General features: G+C 48.1%; 1 protein-coding gene across 3 annotated transcripts in view; it reads right to left on the bottom strand.

Annotated features, from left to right (window-relative positions):
- Positions 1 to 11,817, bottom strand: part of LOC140404390 (uncharacterized) — a 135,875-nt gene extending 124,058 nt beyond the window's left edge. For all 3 annotated transcript variants that reach the window (XM_072492841.1, XM_072492842.1, XM_072492843.1), the window contains exon 1: positions 11,618 to 11,817. In XM_072492841.1, the coding sequence (XP_072348942.1) occupies positions 11,618 to 11,782 (165 nt within the window). In that variant the 5' untranslated portion in view covers positions 11,783 to 11,817. The remainder of the gene's footprint in view (positions 1 to 11,617) is intronic.
- Positions 11,818 to 15,052: the final 3,235 nt, after the last annotated feature.

Genomic DNA, 15,052 nt, shown 5'->3' with positions numbered 1-15,052 from the left:
GTGAGGGGGATGCATAGAATTATAGAATTTAGTTATAGAATTATAGAGGGCCATCAAATCTGCACCGACCCTAATAAAGAGTACCCTATCTAGGCCCACTCCTCCACACTATCCCCGTAACCCTATCTTATCTTCTTTGGACACAAAGGGGCAATTTAGCATGGCTAATCCACCTAACCTGCACATTTTGGGCTGTGGGTGGAAACCGGAGCACCCGGAGGAAACCCACGCAGACACGGGGAGAACGTGCAGACTCCACACGGACAGTCACCCGAGGCCAGAATTGAACTGGGGTCCCTGGAGCTGTGAGGCAGCAGTGCCAACCACTGTGCAGCCTGATGGCCGACTGTTCTTGCGTTTTATTATGTTCCTCGAGTTCACTGGTGAACACACTTTGGCGTTACCCAAGGACATCAGCGGAAGAGATGATTTCCTTTAGTGCATGAGCGATGCTCTGGGTACATAGATGTATATCATCGCACACGATCTTTATAAATAAAATAGAGTGTTTTTCTCGTTGAGACAATACCATGGCAAAATAATTGGAAAATGAAGGGTTAACCACAAGAATTCAAATATCTATTAACATGCCTACACCTGCCAAGATGGTTATCGCTGGATTTCAATCATTGCCACATTTAGCCAGCCGTGTCTGACAAACCTGTGCGGGTCTCCGCTATCAGGAACTTCATCGGAGTTCCCCAGTGGCTCAATAGATCTTTGTACCACGCGGGGCTGTCCTGAAGATCACAGACCAGCGAGACCCCAGGTTTAATGGAGTTAAATTGATCTAATCCGAGACAGCAATGGAATACGCCAATCAATCGCAGCACTCCTCGGCAAGGAAGCGGCAAGGAAGATGGAAAATCCAGACTCCATGCCCGATAGTCACCCAGTGATCCCTGATGGAGAATTTGTAAGTGTGCACGTGCACAGGAGACGGTCTCCCATGATGTGACGCCTCGCCACAGTCAAACAGCCTGCCAACAATATCTGTAAATGCTCAGGCATATTGGTCAATGAGTCCATGCTCAACACAAGCCTGGCCTTCAGATCATCGTGTCCACTTGTCAAATGGGCATTATTTACTTTGCGCCGTTTCCCTGCCTTTTCCCCATGTCCCCTGCACACAATCTAATGCCCTCTTGAATGCGATTGATATTGCCTCCACCACACCTCCAGGCTATGCATTCCAGACCTGGACCATAAGACATAGGAGCAGAATTAGACCACTCGGCCCATCGAGTCTGCCCTGCCATTCAATCATAAGACCATAAGATGATAAGACATAGGACCAGAATTAGGCCACTCAGCCCATTGAGTCTGCTCCACCATTCAATCATGTCTGATATTTTTCTCAACCCCATTCTCCCGCCTTCTCTCCATAACCCCTGATCCCCTTATTAATCAGGAACCTATCTATCTCACCCCTAAAGACATTCAGTGATTTGGCCTCCCCAGCATTCTGCAGCAAAGAGTTTCACAGATTCACCACCCTCTGGCTGAAGAAATTCCTCCTCATCTCTGTTTTAAAGGATTGTTCCTTCAGTCTTAGGTTGTGCTCTCTGGTTCTAGTTTTTCCTACAAGTGGAAACATCCTCTCCACGTCCACTCTATCCAGGCCTCGCAGTATCCTGCACATTTCAATAAGAACCCCCCTCATCCTTCTAAACTCCAACGAGTACAGACCCAGAGTCCTCAACCGTTCCTCATGCGACAAGCTATTCAATCCAGGGATCATTCTTGTGAACCTCCTCTGGACCCTTTCCAAGGCCCCAGCACATCCTTCCTTAGATACGGGGCCCAAAACTGCTCACAATATTCCAAATGGGTCTGACCAGAGCCTTATACAGCCTCAGCAGTACATCCCTGCTCTTGTATTCCACTTGGTCTCACACATCACATTTGCCTTCTTTGCAAATCACCTTTCAATACATACCCGCTCGTGAACTGTAACAGTTTTTCGCTATCTGTCCAGGCCCCATCATGATTTTGAACATCTGAATCAAATCTCAAAAGTGGTCATGGCCTGTTAATGTTTTGAGAATGGACTCCAGTCTAGAGGACAATAAACCAGAGATTTTTATTTTTTTTTAAATAAAAAGCTACATCGTTTATCCTTGGCTTTAAAAAATAATTTGGGATTTCATGACAGTCCCTGAATCATCCAACTGGTTGTTATAGCAACCACTGTAACCAAAGCAACACATCTTTCTAGTCTTTGCTCACCAAGTCAACAGTTAGCCCCATGGAAGGTTTATACATTAAAAATTCTAGTTCGAAACATCAGATCATTCAACACTCCTCTCGCTCCCCCCCCACTCACACCCCACTAGGTTTTGGATGTCTTCCAGGTTCGTCCCTAACAACCACAAGCTCCACATGCTCTTCAGCGTATCGTCACTGCACTGAAATCCCAACTGTTGCAAAACCTTGCAGTCCTAATCTTTCATTCCCTGGTTCTCAAAGGGTTTGTTTCGGCATTTAATAAGGGGGGGGGGGGGATAAATGGATCGACTGGCAGGATTGTTGGGAGCCGGAGTATACAGGTTTAAGATAACTGACCAAAGAGCCACGGATTAGAAGAATGTGTTTTACACCATGGGTTTGGATCTGCAATACTTTGCCTGAGATAGTGGTGACAGCAGACCCAGCAATTTCTTCCGGGTGCTCCGATTGCCTCCCGCAGTCCAAAGATGTGAGAGTTAGGTGGATTGGCCACGCTAAATTGCCCTTAGTGTCCAAAAGGTAAGGTGGGATTACTGGGATAGGGTGGAGGCATGGGCTTGGGTAGGGTGCTCTTTCCAAGGGCCGGTGTGGACTCGATGGGCTGAATGGCCTCCTTCTGTACTGTGAATTCTATGATGCTATGAATAACTTTCGAAGGGGAAACGGATAAGTAAAGTTTGCAGGGCTGGTGGGGGGAAGGAGGGGGGGGGCAAAGAGCAGAGGAGTAATTAGATTTTTCTTTCAAGTGGCAGCATAGACATCAGGCTGAATGTCCTCTTCCAGTGTTACTTGATCCCAATACTGAGCAAAACCTGAACCCCTCCTCGCTAAACCCTTTTTTCCTATCATCCTTGACCATCAAGCTTCTGGTCACCAAATTATCCTAATTCATCTGCTTTTCTCTCAGAGCCTCACACTTTGAACAGTAGGTAGAAGTGTGCAATGGAACAGAGTTTTTCTTTGGCTAGCGATCGAGACAAGCTGTGGAGGAAAAAAAGACAAACTTGCAATTCTGGAGTGACTTCCACAGCTGCGTGATATCCCAAAGGGCTTTCCTGTCCATGAAGTGTAGGTCGCTTGTAATGTGGGGAATGCACAGCCAATTTGCACACATTAAGCCCCACAAACAACAATATAATTTTGTTTCCTTCCATGCACCATGGGGACTGGGGTGCCTTTTTGACCCTATTATATTTTGGTTTAATGTTTTTAAGTTTCATTTGCTTTTTATTTCATACAGTATCCATTTGCCCATTTAATTTATCCCTCAGTTTATTTGATTTAGTTTAATTGGTTATTTGATTTATTGAAAATAGGAATGTAATTTTATTTTGGTGGGTTATAGGGCAGGATTTGGCCAGAACAGCAGGGAGAACTTCCCTGTTTTTGCTTCAAAGTAGCGCCATGGGATTCCTCGTGCGTACCCAAGACAAGGCCTCGTTTTAAATCCTCATCCGAAAGACAGCACCTCCGACAGTGCAGCCCTTCTTTCAGTACAGTACCAGAGTGTTAGCCGAGATATTTGTGCTCGAGTACCTAGAGTGGGACTTGAACCAACAACCTTTTTACTTGGGAGGCAACTGAGTTCCCCACTGAGCAGGAGATGTCAGTGAGGGAAGGAAACTGCTCAATCAGTATAACAATTTTCTAAAGCACAGATGCACATATGCTATTCTAATGCATTCATAGGAGCACAGCCCTGTTGGCAGTGCAAGGTGCTTTCAATAAAGGGTGATTTTTCATCAAAGGTACAATGACAATGCAAATTGGAAACACTGAACATTTACTTAATGCTGGCTGATGAAGTGCTTTACAAGGAACACTCTGGCCTTTGCAACAGTAACCTTGCATACAACCTTCCATGCATGACAATAAATTGGCATCTGCGGCATACTATTCACCCTTTGAAGATCTACAACTTAAACTGCGGTTGAGCAATATTTGCAACAAGTAACCGTAACCTAGGTGTGGCTGTGGTGGAGTAAGCTGCCTCGAGCTTTGACGCTCAGCTCAGAAGACGTTTAGGTGCCACTGTTCTCCAGACTTTATTACAGTCCTAGTCCAAAAAGAAATGGACGCAAGAGCGGAATTCCAGATCTGAGGCGAGTAACCGCTGTTGACACCAGAAGAGTAAGGAGGCATGGGATAGTGGGAAATTTGGCCAGTTGGATAACGAACTGGCTAACCAATAGAAGTCATAGAGTGGTGGTGGATGGCAAATATTCAGCCTGGATCCCACCAGTGGCATACCGCAGGGATCAGTTCTTGGTCCTCTGCTGTTTGTGATTTTCATTAATGACTTGGATGAGGGAATTTGCAGACGATACGAAGATTGGTGGAGTTGTGGATAGTGAGGAGGGCTGTTGTCGGCTGCAAAGAGACATAGATAGGATGCAGGGCTGGGCTGAGAAGTGGCAGATGGAGTTTAACCCTGAAAAGTGTGAGGTTGTCCATTTTGGAAGGACAAATATGAATGCGGAATACAGGGTTAACGGTAGAGTTCTTGGCAATGTGGAGGAGCAGAGAGATATTGGGATCTATGTTCATACATCTTTAAAAGTTGCCACTCAAGTGGGTAGAGCTGTGAAGAAGGCCAATGGTGTGCTAGCGTTCATTAACAGAGGGATTGAATTTAAGAGCCGTGAGGTGATGATGCAGCTGTACAAAACTTTGGTAAGGCCACATTTGGACTACTGTGTACAGTTCTGGTTGCCTCGTTTTAGGAAGGATGTGGAAGCTTTGGAAAAAATGCAAAGGAGATTTACCAGGATGTTGCCTGGAATGGAGAGTAGGTCTTACAAGGAAAGGTTGAGGGTGCTAGGCCTTTTCTCATTAGAACGGAGAAGGATGTGGGGCGACTTGATAGAGGTTTATAAGATGATCAGGGGAATAGATAAAGTAGACAGTCCGAGACTTTTTCCCCAGGTGGAACAAACAATTACAAGGGGACATAAATTTAAGGTGAATGGTGGAAGATATAGGAGGGATATCAGAGGTAGGTTCTTTACCCAGAGAGTAGTGGGGGCATGGAATGCACTGCCTGTGGAAGTAGTTGAGTCGGAAACATTAGGGACCTTCAAGCAGCTATTGGACAGGTACATGGATTACTGTAGAATGATATAGTGTAGATTAATTTGTTCTTAAGGGTAGCACGGTAGCATTGTGGCTAGCACAATTGCTTCACAGCTCCAGGGTCCCAGGTTCGATTCCGGCTTGGGTCACTGTCTGCGGAGTCTGCACATCCTCCCCGTGTGCGCGTGGGTTTCCTCCGGGTGCTCCGGTTTCCTCCCACAGTCCAAAGATGTGCAGGTTAGGTGGATTGGCCATGATAAATTGCCCTTAGTGTCCAAAATTGCCCTTAGTGTTGGGTGGAGGTGTTGACCTTGGGTAGGGTTCTCTTTCCAAGAGCCGGTGCAGACTCAAATGGCCGAATGGCCTCCTTCTGCACTGTAAATTCTATGATAATCTATGATTAATCTAGGACAACGGTTCGGCACAACATCGTGGGCCGAAGGGCCTGTTCTGTGCTGTTTTTTCTATGTTCTATGTAAGACATAGGCGCAGAATTAGGCCATTTGACCCATCACGTCTGCTCCGCCATTCAATTGCGGCTGATATGTTTCTCATCCCCATTCTGCTGCCTTCTCCCTATCATAATATCCACTCATGTAGATAATGAGGTGCAGACAGGCAGTGATTGACACACAGGATGACCAGTAAGCACCAGACAGGACACTACCACTATAAAGCCAGAGGGCACTAGGTATCCCGCTCTCTCGGGACCCAGCCACTGAGACAGTCAGAGTCCACGAGCTAGCACAGTGCGAACACCATGCGGTAGCTAGTAAGTCTGGTCAGGCTACTACAAGGTCTCCAGTCAGTTCAGTATAGTGTCGACCCACAGCTGAATATGTAGATTAGTTCTATCGTTCAATAAAACCGTGTTGGATCTTCTCCAGTGTTAAGAGGTCTGTTTCTAGCATCACTGCATCAAGTGCGGTCCACACCGAACCAACCTGCCTAACACATCACTCCCCATCACCCCTGAATCAAGAATCTACCTACCTCGGTCTTAAAGACACTCAGTGATTTGGCAATGAGTTCCACAGATTCACCACCCGCTGGCTGAAGAAATTCCTCATCTCTGTTTTAAAGGATCGTCCCTTTAGTCTGAGATGGTGTCCTCTGCTTCTGGTTTTTCCTACATGTGGAAACATCCTCTCCACGTCCACTCTATCCAGGCCTCGCAGTATCCTGCAAGTTTCAATGAGATCCATCCTGTCTAAACTCCATCTAGTACAGGCCCTCAAGCGCTCCTCATACACGAGGCAGTATTTGACCAACTGTAACATCTAAATGCCCGAGTAAAGAAGATGGTTGTAGCTTTTGGAGGCCAAGCATCTCACCTCCGGGACTCTGCTGCATGTGCTCCTCAGGCCAGATGCTTCATCACTGACCTTCTCTCCCATTAGAAGGTCAAAGGTGGGGCTGTTCCGTGTTAAGCATGGTGGTTTAGGAGACCCATTTTGTCATGGCAGACTCTGCCGCACTTACAGCCGAGGGAGACTATGGGCCGAGAAGGTGCGCCGATTTGCCCATCACTGTCTTCTCTTGTCGATCAGCTGAGCCGCTCGTTTCATAGATTCATAGAATGTACAGTGCAGAAGGAGGCCATTTGGCCCGTCGACTCTGCACCAGCTCCTGGAAAGAGCACCCTACTTAAGCCCACACCTCCACCCTGTCCCCATAACCCAGTAACCCCACCTAACCGTTTTTGGACACCAAGGGGAAATTGGCCAATCCACCTAACCTGCACATCTTTGGACTGTGGGAGGAAACCGGAGCACCCGGAGGAAACCCACGCAGACACGTGAAGAACGTGCAGACTCTGCACAGACAGTGGCCCAAGCCGGGAATCGAACCTGGGACCTGGAGTTGTGAAGCAACAGAGCTAACCACTGTGTTACCGTGCCGCATTTCTGCTTGCTTCCTCCAATTCCTTTCCAAACAGTCAGCGTGCGGAGGTCAGGGTCACCAGCGGCTATCACCCAGTTTTCAGTGTCCACCCATCTTCACATCTCACTTTGACGGCGTCCTTGGAGTTGAGGGATGGACACCAAAGGGGTCATAGCCCAATGGCCAGTTCACCGGACAGAAGGTCTTTGGGTCCACAGGCATCGTCTATCCAATGAACGTGACCGAGCCAGCACAGACATCATTGACTTAGCAATAAGCATATGAAGATGGAAATGGCTCACTCCAGGACCCGAGCTGGTGACCTTGTCCGACCAAAAGACACTGTAAATAGCGAAGGTGGAAACTGGCCAGCCTTTTCTTCTGACTGGCATCTGTTGTCCAGGCCTCAGTAGTGTAGACGAGTGCTCGGAGGCCTCAGGCTTGGTACACTCAGTTTGGTGTTCTTAGTTATTCTACACTCTCACTCAGTTTGCAGCCTCTGTGACTCGTGTGCCGATTTCAGCATCAGTGACAGATTTCTGGTGATTGCGAAGCCTAGATATGGGGAGCTTTCAAAAACCCTCAGCGTCACATTGTCTGACAAGTGGCAGGCAACATTCGTGCCAGGCAGTGGCCATCTCCGACAAGCAATGTGCAACCACCAGTCAATGGCATTACTGTAATTGAAACCCGCCATCGATATTTTAGGCGCCACCATTGACCAGAAACTTAACTGGACCAGCCATTTAAACACTGCGGCTACAAGAGCAGATCACAGCATGGTAGCATAGTGGTTAGCACGGTTGCTTCACAACTCCAGGGTCCAAGGTTCGATTCCCGGCTTGGGTCACTGTCTGTGCGGAGTCTGCACGTTCTCCCCGTGTGTGCGTGGGTTTCCTCCAGGTGCTCCGGTTTCCTCCCACAGTCCAAAGATGTGCAGGTTAGGTGGATTGGCCATGCTAAATAGCCTTTAATGTCCAAAAAGGTTAGGTGGGGTTACTGGGTTACAGGGAGAGGGTGGAGGCGTGGGCTTAAGTAGGGTGCTCATTTCAAGAGCCGGTGCAGACTTGATGGGCCGAATAGCCTCCTTCTGCTCTGTAAATTTTATGATCACAGTTTGGAAATTCTACAGCTAGTAGTTCGACTTAACACTTCCCAAAGCCTGTCAACCATCTACAAGGCACGAGTCAGGAGTGTGATGGAATACTCCCCACTTGCCTGGATGAGCGCAGCTCCAACAACACTCAAGAGGCTCGACACCATCCTGGACAAAGCAGCCCCATTTGACTGGTGCCCCATCCACCACCCTCAACATCCACTCCCTCTATCACCGGCAGAGTGTGTAACACCTACAGGGTGGACTAAAGTAGCTCACCAAGACTTCTACAAACAGCACCTGCAAAACCCACATACATCTCTGTACCACCTAGGTAGGAAACAGATTGGAACACCACCACATGCGAGGTCTCCTAGTGACACACCATCCTATCTTGGAAATATATTGGTCATTCCTCCGTCAATGCTGGGTCAAAATCCGGAAACTCCCTTCCTCAGAACACAGCCATTGCATGCACCACAGCAGTTCAAGAGGGCAGCTCAACACTACCTTCTCAGGGGCAATAAATGTAGGCTTTGCCAGTGATGGCCACAGAGGATTGGGAATCAAACTTTTTAAAATGAACACCTTGACTGGCACAAGGTCCGAATACAGAACAGATACATTGCCGAATTAGCCAGGGCCTTGAAGCTGAAAATAAATAAAGTGGGAACGTGGAGGTGAATTTACAAACCGATCAGCCATGATCTTATTCAATGGCGGAATGGGCTCGATGGGCCGAGTGGCCAGCTCCTGCTCCTAATTTGTTTCGTAGGTCAATGCTGCAACAACCAATAGAATTTGTACACCCCGTACTCTTGGTTAATAGGGTTCGGTCAGTCAAGTAAAATGCCCGAGGGCACGTTTCTTTCGAATAGAGGGTGCAATGAAGAGCTGACACTGTAGCAAACCTCATGCGACCTGCTCATATCGTTAATGCAAATGGATGATCTTCGCTTAAAAACAAAGCGAGTGATTTTTTAAAAAATTTTTTAATTCATTCATTGCCATTGTTGACAAGACTGACACGTATTGCCCATTCCTTGTTGCCCATTCACATTATTCATTAATGACTTAGATGATGGCACAGAAAGTCCCAGATCCAAATTTGCTGATGATACAAAGTTAGGCGGCATTGTAGACAGCCTCGGCGATCGCATAGAATTGCACGATGATATTGACAGACTCGGTGAATGGGCAGAATTGTGGCAGGTGGAATTCAATGTAAGCAAGTGTGAGGTTATCCATTTCAGACGAAGGAAAGTATAGAGCAGAGTACTTTCTGAATGGAAAGAGGTTAGGTACAGTGGATGTCCAAAGAGACTTGGGGGTTCCATAGATCCTTAAAATGCAAGGAACAAGAGCAGAAAATAATCAGAAAGGCTAATGGAATGTTAGCCTTTATATCTAGAAGTGGAGGTGCCGGCGTTGCCTGGGTTAAGCACAATAAGAAGTCTTACAACACCAGGTTAAAGTCCAACAGGGTAGGCAAACAGGCTTTGACAAAGAGTCATTGGACTCGAAACGTTACTCTTTTCTCTCCCTACAGATGCTATCAGACCTGCTGAGATTTTCCATCACTTTCTCTTTCGTTTCATAGTCCAACAGGTTTGTTTTAAATCACTAGCTTTCGGAGCACTGCTCCTTCCTCGGGTTTATATCTAGAGAAAGAGGCTATGCTGCAGCTATACACAGCCCTGGTTAGACCCCACTTGGGAGTCACTGTGAGCAGTTCTGGGCACCACACCTTAGGAAGGATATTTTGGCCTTGCAGGGAGTGCAACGTAGGTTTACTAAAATGATGCCTGGATTTACAGGGGTCGAGTTACAAGGAGAGATTACACAAATTAGGCCTGTTTTTGCTAAACTTTAGATGGTTAAGGGGTGATCTGATTGAAGTATTCAAGATATTAACAGGGAAAGACAGGGCAGATAAAGATAAACTATTTCCACTGGTTGGAGATTCTAAAACTAGTCTCAAAATTAGAACCAGATCATCCAAGAGAGATGTTAGGAAGCACTTATTCACTCAAAGGATGGTAGAGGTTTGGAACTCTCTCCCATAAATAGCAGCTGAAGCTGGAAAAGTTGTTAATTTTAAATCCAAGTTAGATTTTTGTTTAGAAAACATATTAAGGGAGATGGGCCAAAAGCAGGTATATGGAGTTAGGTCACACATCAACCATAATCTCACTAAATGGCGGGACAGGCTTGCAGGACTGACTGTCTATGTTCCCTCGAGGAGGTGACGGGGAGCTGCCTTCTTGAACCATTGCAATCCTGATGGTGAGTGCTGCATGCGATATAACAACCAGTAAGGTGACCAACATTGTCATCCTGAAACATGAGACCGTGTCCACTAATTGTGAAAGATCTAAATTAGAACGTTGTGTCTCAAAAAACAATCTGCAAAAACGCAAACAGACATGATGTTTGTATGCAAGCATTAGAAAAAAAACCTAGCCTCTATCCAATTGGGGTAAGACAGAAGCTTTTTCCAACATAACATATACAAGATATATATACAACATGGCTAGATAGGTGTTGGGTTAGATCACGTTATATAACACATCTCGTCCTGTGTCAGCTGGTCTTATCCAGAGCAACATATGGAATATTGCAATTGGTTCGTTTCCTCCAGGTTACATATTCAATTTCCTGCCTCTTCTGAATAAACCCATAAACAGATACTGCTCATATCTAACGGTAGGCACGTGCTTTACATACAGCAGGTGAGGAAAGGAAAGACGCGGTAATAATAATCTTTATTAGTGTCACAAGTAGGTTTACATTAACATTGCAATGAAGTTATTGTGAAACCCCTCTAGTCGCCACACTCCCGCACCTGTTCGGGTACACTGAGGCAGAATTCAGAATGTGCAATTCACCTAACAAGTACATATTTCGGGACTTGTGGGCGGAAACTGGAGCACCCGGAGGAAACCCACGCAGACACGGGGAGAACGTGCAGACTCCGCACAGACAGTGACCCAAGCGGGAATCGAACCTGGGACCCTGGCGCTGTAAAACAAAAGTGCTAATCACTGTGCTACTGTGCCGCCCATGATAAATTCCATGGCGGGAGTTAAAATCCTTGCCCCAATAGCCTGGGCCTCTTGATTACTTGTACAGTCGCATTACCACACCTCGCTGCCAAATGTGACAGCTCCAGGTAGTTACTACTTCAGCGCTACCATCGACCAAGGTGCCAGACCCACGATTTCAGAAGTTGAGGTATAATTTGGTCACTCCCCCAGGTAACCACCACTTACACAGTTGATCATTGCCAAAGATGATTTGGGGGGGGGAGAGAAACATTCAGAAAATGTTCATTACCTGAAATCGGAGGGGAGAACTCCTGGCCCTGTGCAGTCCTTCGGGGCTCCTGGCCAGCTCGGAGAGGGTGAGGGGTGGGGACGGCAGGAGCCCTTGACCGTGCCAACTCCCGCTTGCCCCCAGCCCCTGTCGCCGGTCCCACCGCCTTGTGCTGAAATCAACCATTTGTCAATTACGCGCTGCCCGGGGGGGGGGGGGGGGGGGGGTTGAACCCCAAACAAACCCACATGCAGCAATCCGGGAGGGAACAATCAGCTCCCAAACCCGCCTGCCACTCTCTTCCTCCCTATTCCCAACTCCATGAAAGACGCTTCAAATCAAAACCCCTGCCACTCCTGGAAGGAATCATTCTTCTGTTGTTCACTTTGAAATACCCCGCCTTCCGCGTCCACAGTTACCAGAAACACAGCCGCAACTGCAGCTAGACCCCCCCAGTTTCCCCTCCCTCCCGGGTTCTTTGTGGCAGGTTTTGAGGTGGTCTGTCTCCCCCTCCCCGTTTACAGTGAGTTTCACAGTATCCCAGACACTGGATACTTTCCCTCGAACCCCGCGACAACGCATCCACTTGGAAACGGTAACTTTCAGTTACAATGTATCCAGCGTCCTTGTGATTTCAGGCGGACTGCGCCTGCGCGGCCAGCCCCCGGCGGCGCGGGGAACGGCGGGAATTTCGCCCCTCACATCAAATAAGACTTGCCCTTCCCTCCCTGTCCAGCTCAGGGAAGTCACTCTTGTGGACTCGGGAGGCCCGGTTTGTACAAAGCAGCAACGTGATGATGATGATCGTGGTAGCCAACCGGCTGTTTCTTAGTTACCTTGCCCCCCTTCCCTCGTATCACAGGAGAACACCCCTGCCCTTCCTCAAACTAATGCCATGGGATCTTTAACATCCACCTTGGAGGGGGAGGCAGAGCATCTCAGACAAAAGACTGCACCTCTGGCAGTGCCGCACTCCCTTGGTGCTACATCAGAGTACCAGCTATGAATGTCGTTCTCAGGTTCTCGAATGGGTCTTAGAAAAGGAGGAGGGGGCGGTGTTGATTAAGGAGAGCATTGAAGTGTTGGAGAAGTGTTGGAGAAAGGGAATGCCTCAGAGGGTTCAAGAACAGAATCAATTTGAATGGAGCGAAGGAATAAAAAGGTGTCGTTTATAGACCGCCAACTCGTGGAAATGATGTAGAGGAACAAATCTGCAGGTTCAATCATTATAAGGGCAGCACGGTAGCAAAGGGCAGCACGGTAGCACAAGTGATTAGCACTGTGGCTTCACAGCGCCAGGGTCCCAGGTTCGATTCCCTGCTGGGTCACTGTGCGGAGTCTGCACGTTCTCCCCGTGTCTGCGTGGGTTTCCTCCGGGTGCTCCGGTTTCCTCCCACAGTCCAAAGACGTGCAGGTTAGGTGGATTGGCCAGGATAAATTGCCCTTCGTGACCAAAATGCGTTCGGAGGGGTTACTGGGTTCTGGGGGTAGATGGAAGTGAGGGCGTAAGTGGGTCGGTGCAGACTTGATGGGTCGAAAGGCCTCCTTCGGCACTGTATGTTCTATGTCTATATGTCTATGTCTTGATCTCCCAATGTGACCACGGCTATTCACCCACCCATAGCTGACACTGACATACAGTGGAACAATTAATTGACTGGATGTGGGCGTCGCTGGTTAGGCCAGCATTTATTGCCCATCCCTAGTTGCCCTTCAGAAGGTGGTGGTGACTTGCTTTCTTGAACCGCTGCAGTCCCTCAAGTGTAGGTACATTCACTGTGCTTTTAGGGAGAGAGTTCCAGGATGTTGCCCCAGCGACACTGAAGGAACGGTGATACATTTCCAAGTCAGGGTGGTGAGTGACATTTCACAATGCCCTCTACATAGCCCCCAACACCTGTATTTTTTACAAGTTGCATTCATTACCGCATTGCTCAGTTTACTGATATGTCTTGCATGGAATTGGGTCGTTTGTGACAATTCAACCCTTCAAGGTCTGAAGACTCCCCTTTACCTTACAGTCTACCACATGTCTGGGAAATCACTCATTTTTCAAAGGTAATATCAGTGTGGTTTGCTCTGGAGTCAGACTTGAGTCACACTTTGGCTTTGTAAAGCTATGTCAGTGACTCCTCAGATACTGAAGCAGTGCATGCCCACATGCAGCAAGGCCTGGACAACATTCAGGCTTGGGCTGATACTGAAGTGCCAGTGAAGATCGTCTCCAACAAGAGAGAATGGCAGCACGGTGGCACAGTGGTTCGCACTGCTGCCTCACAGCACCAGGGACCAGGTTTGATTCCGACCTTGGGTGACCGTCTGCATGGGTTTCCTCCGAGTGCTCCAGTTTCCTCCCACAGCCCAAAGATGTGAAGGTTAGATGGATTGGCCATGCTAAATTGTCCCAGTGTCCAAAAGATTAGGTGGGGTTTTGGGGATAGGGTGGGGACAAGGGTCTAGGTAGGGTACTTTTTCAGAGGGATGGTGCAGACTCAGTGGGCTGAATGGTCTTCTTCTGCACTGTAGGGATTCTATGATTTTAACCATCTCCCATTGACTTTCAATGGCATCACCATCACTGAATCCACCACTATCAACATCCTGGGGGTTACCATTGAGCAGAAACTGAACTGGACCAACCATATGTATCCTTTAACTGCAAGAGGTCAGAGGGTGGGAATTCTTAGGAGGGTAACTCACCTCCTGAATCCACAAAGCCTGTCCACCATCTGCAAGGTGCAAGTCAGGATTGTGATGGAATATTCTCCACTTGCCTGGATGAGAGTGGCTCCAACCACACTCCAGAAGCTCGACACCATCCAGGACAAAGCAGCCCACATGATTGGCACCGCTTTCAACATTCACTCCCTCCACCACTGACACACAGTAGCAGCCATGTGTACCATTTGCAAGGTGTACTGCAACTCAGCAAAGCTTCTTTGGCAGCACCTTCCAAACCCCCAACCACTAGAAGGACAAGGGCAGCAGACACGTGGGAACACCTGGAATTTCCCCACCTGGAGTTAGGGACTTCCGGTTGCGGCTATGCTGAGCTAAGTCGCATGTTCGGCAGCTCCCGCTAGAAACGGACTTTTGGGCTCTTTTGAGGGGCCCCAGCGGCATTTGTTCGACGGTTCCCTGTGTGGGAAGGTGACAGTACGATGTCCCCGGCACTGTATGGATTGGACCAGGAGTGGAGAAAAAAGTAATTCTGGTGCAGCGAAAAGTGCGAGGGAGGAAAGCCAAGATGGCGGCGGGTGGAGACCAGGCAGCGTGGGCACAAGGTGCAGCAGGAGTTTCTCAAGCGCTGCTTCACGGAACTGAAAGCAGAGCTGCTGGAACCGATGAAGGCTTCGATCGACTAACTGGTCGAGACCCAGAAGGCCCAAGGGTCGGCGATCCGGGAGGTGCGGCAGAAGGCCTCGGAGAATGAGGACGAGATATTGAGCCTGGCGG

Source organism: Scyliorhinus torazame, chromosome 30, assembly GCF_047496885.1.
Source record: "Scyliorhinus torazame isolate Kashiwa2021f chromosome 30, sScyTor2.1, whole genome shotgun sequence".
Lineage (NCBI taxonomy): Eukaryota > Metazoa > Chordata > Chondrichthyes > Carcharhiniformes > Scyliorhinidae > Scyliorhinus > Scyliorhinus torazame.
The sequence above is the reverse complement of the archived record's forward strand: the minus strand, read 5'-3'. Positions and strand labels throughout refer to the sequence as shown.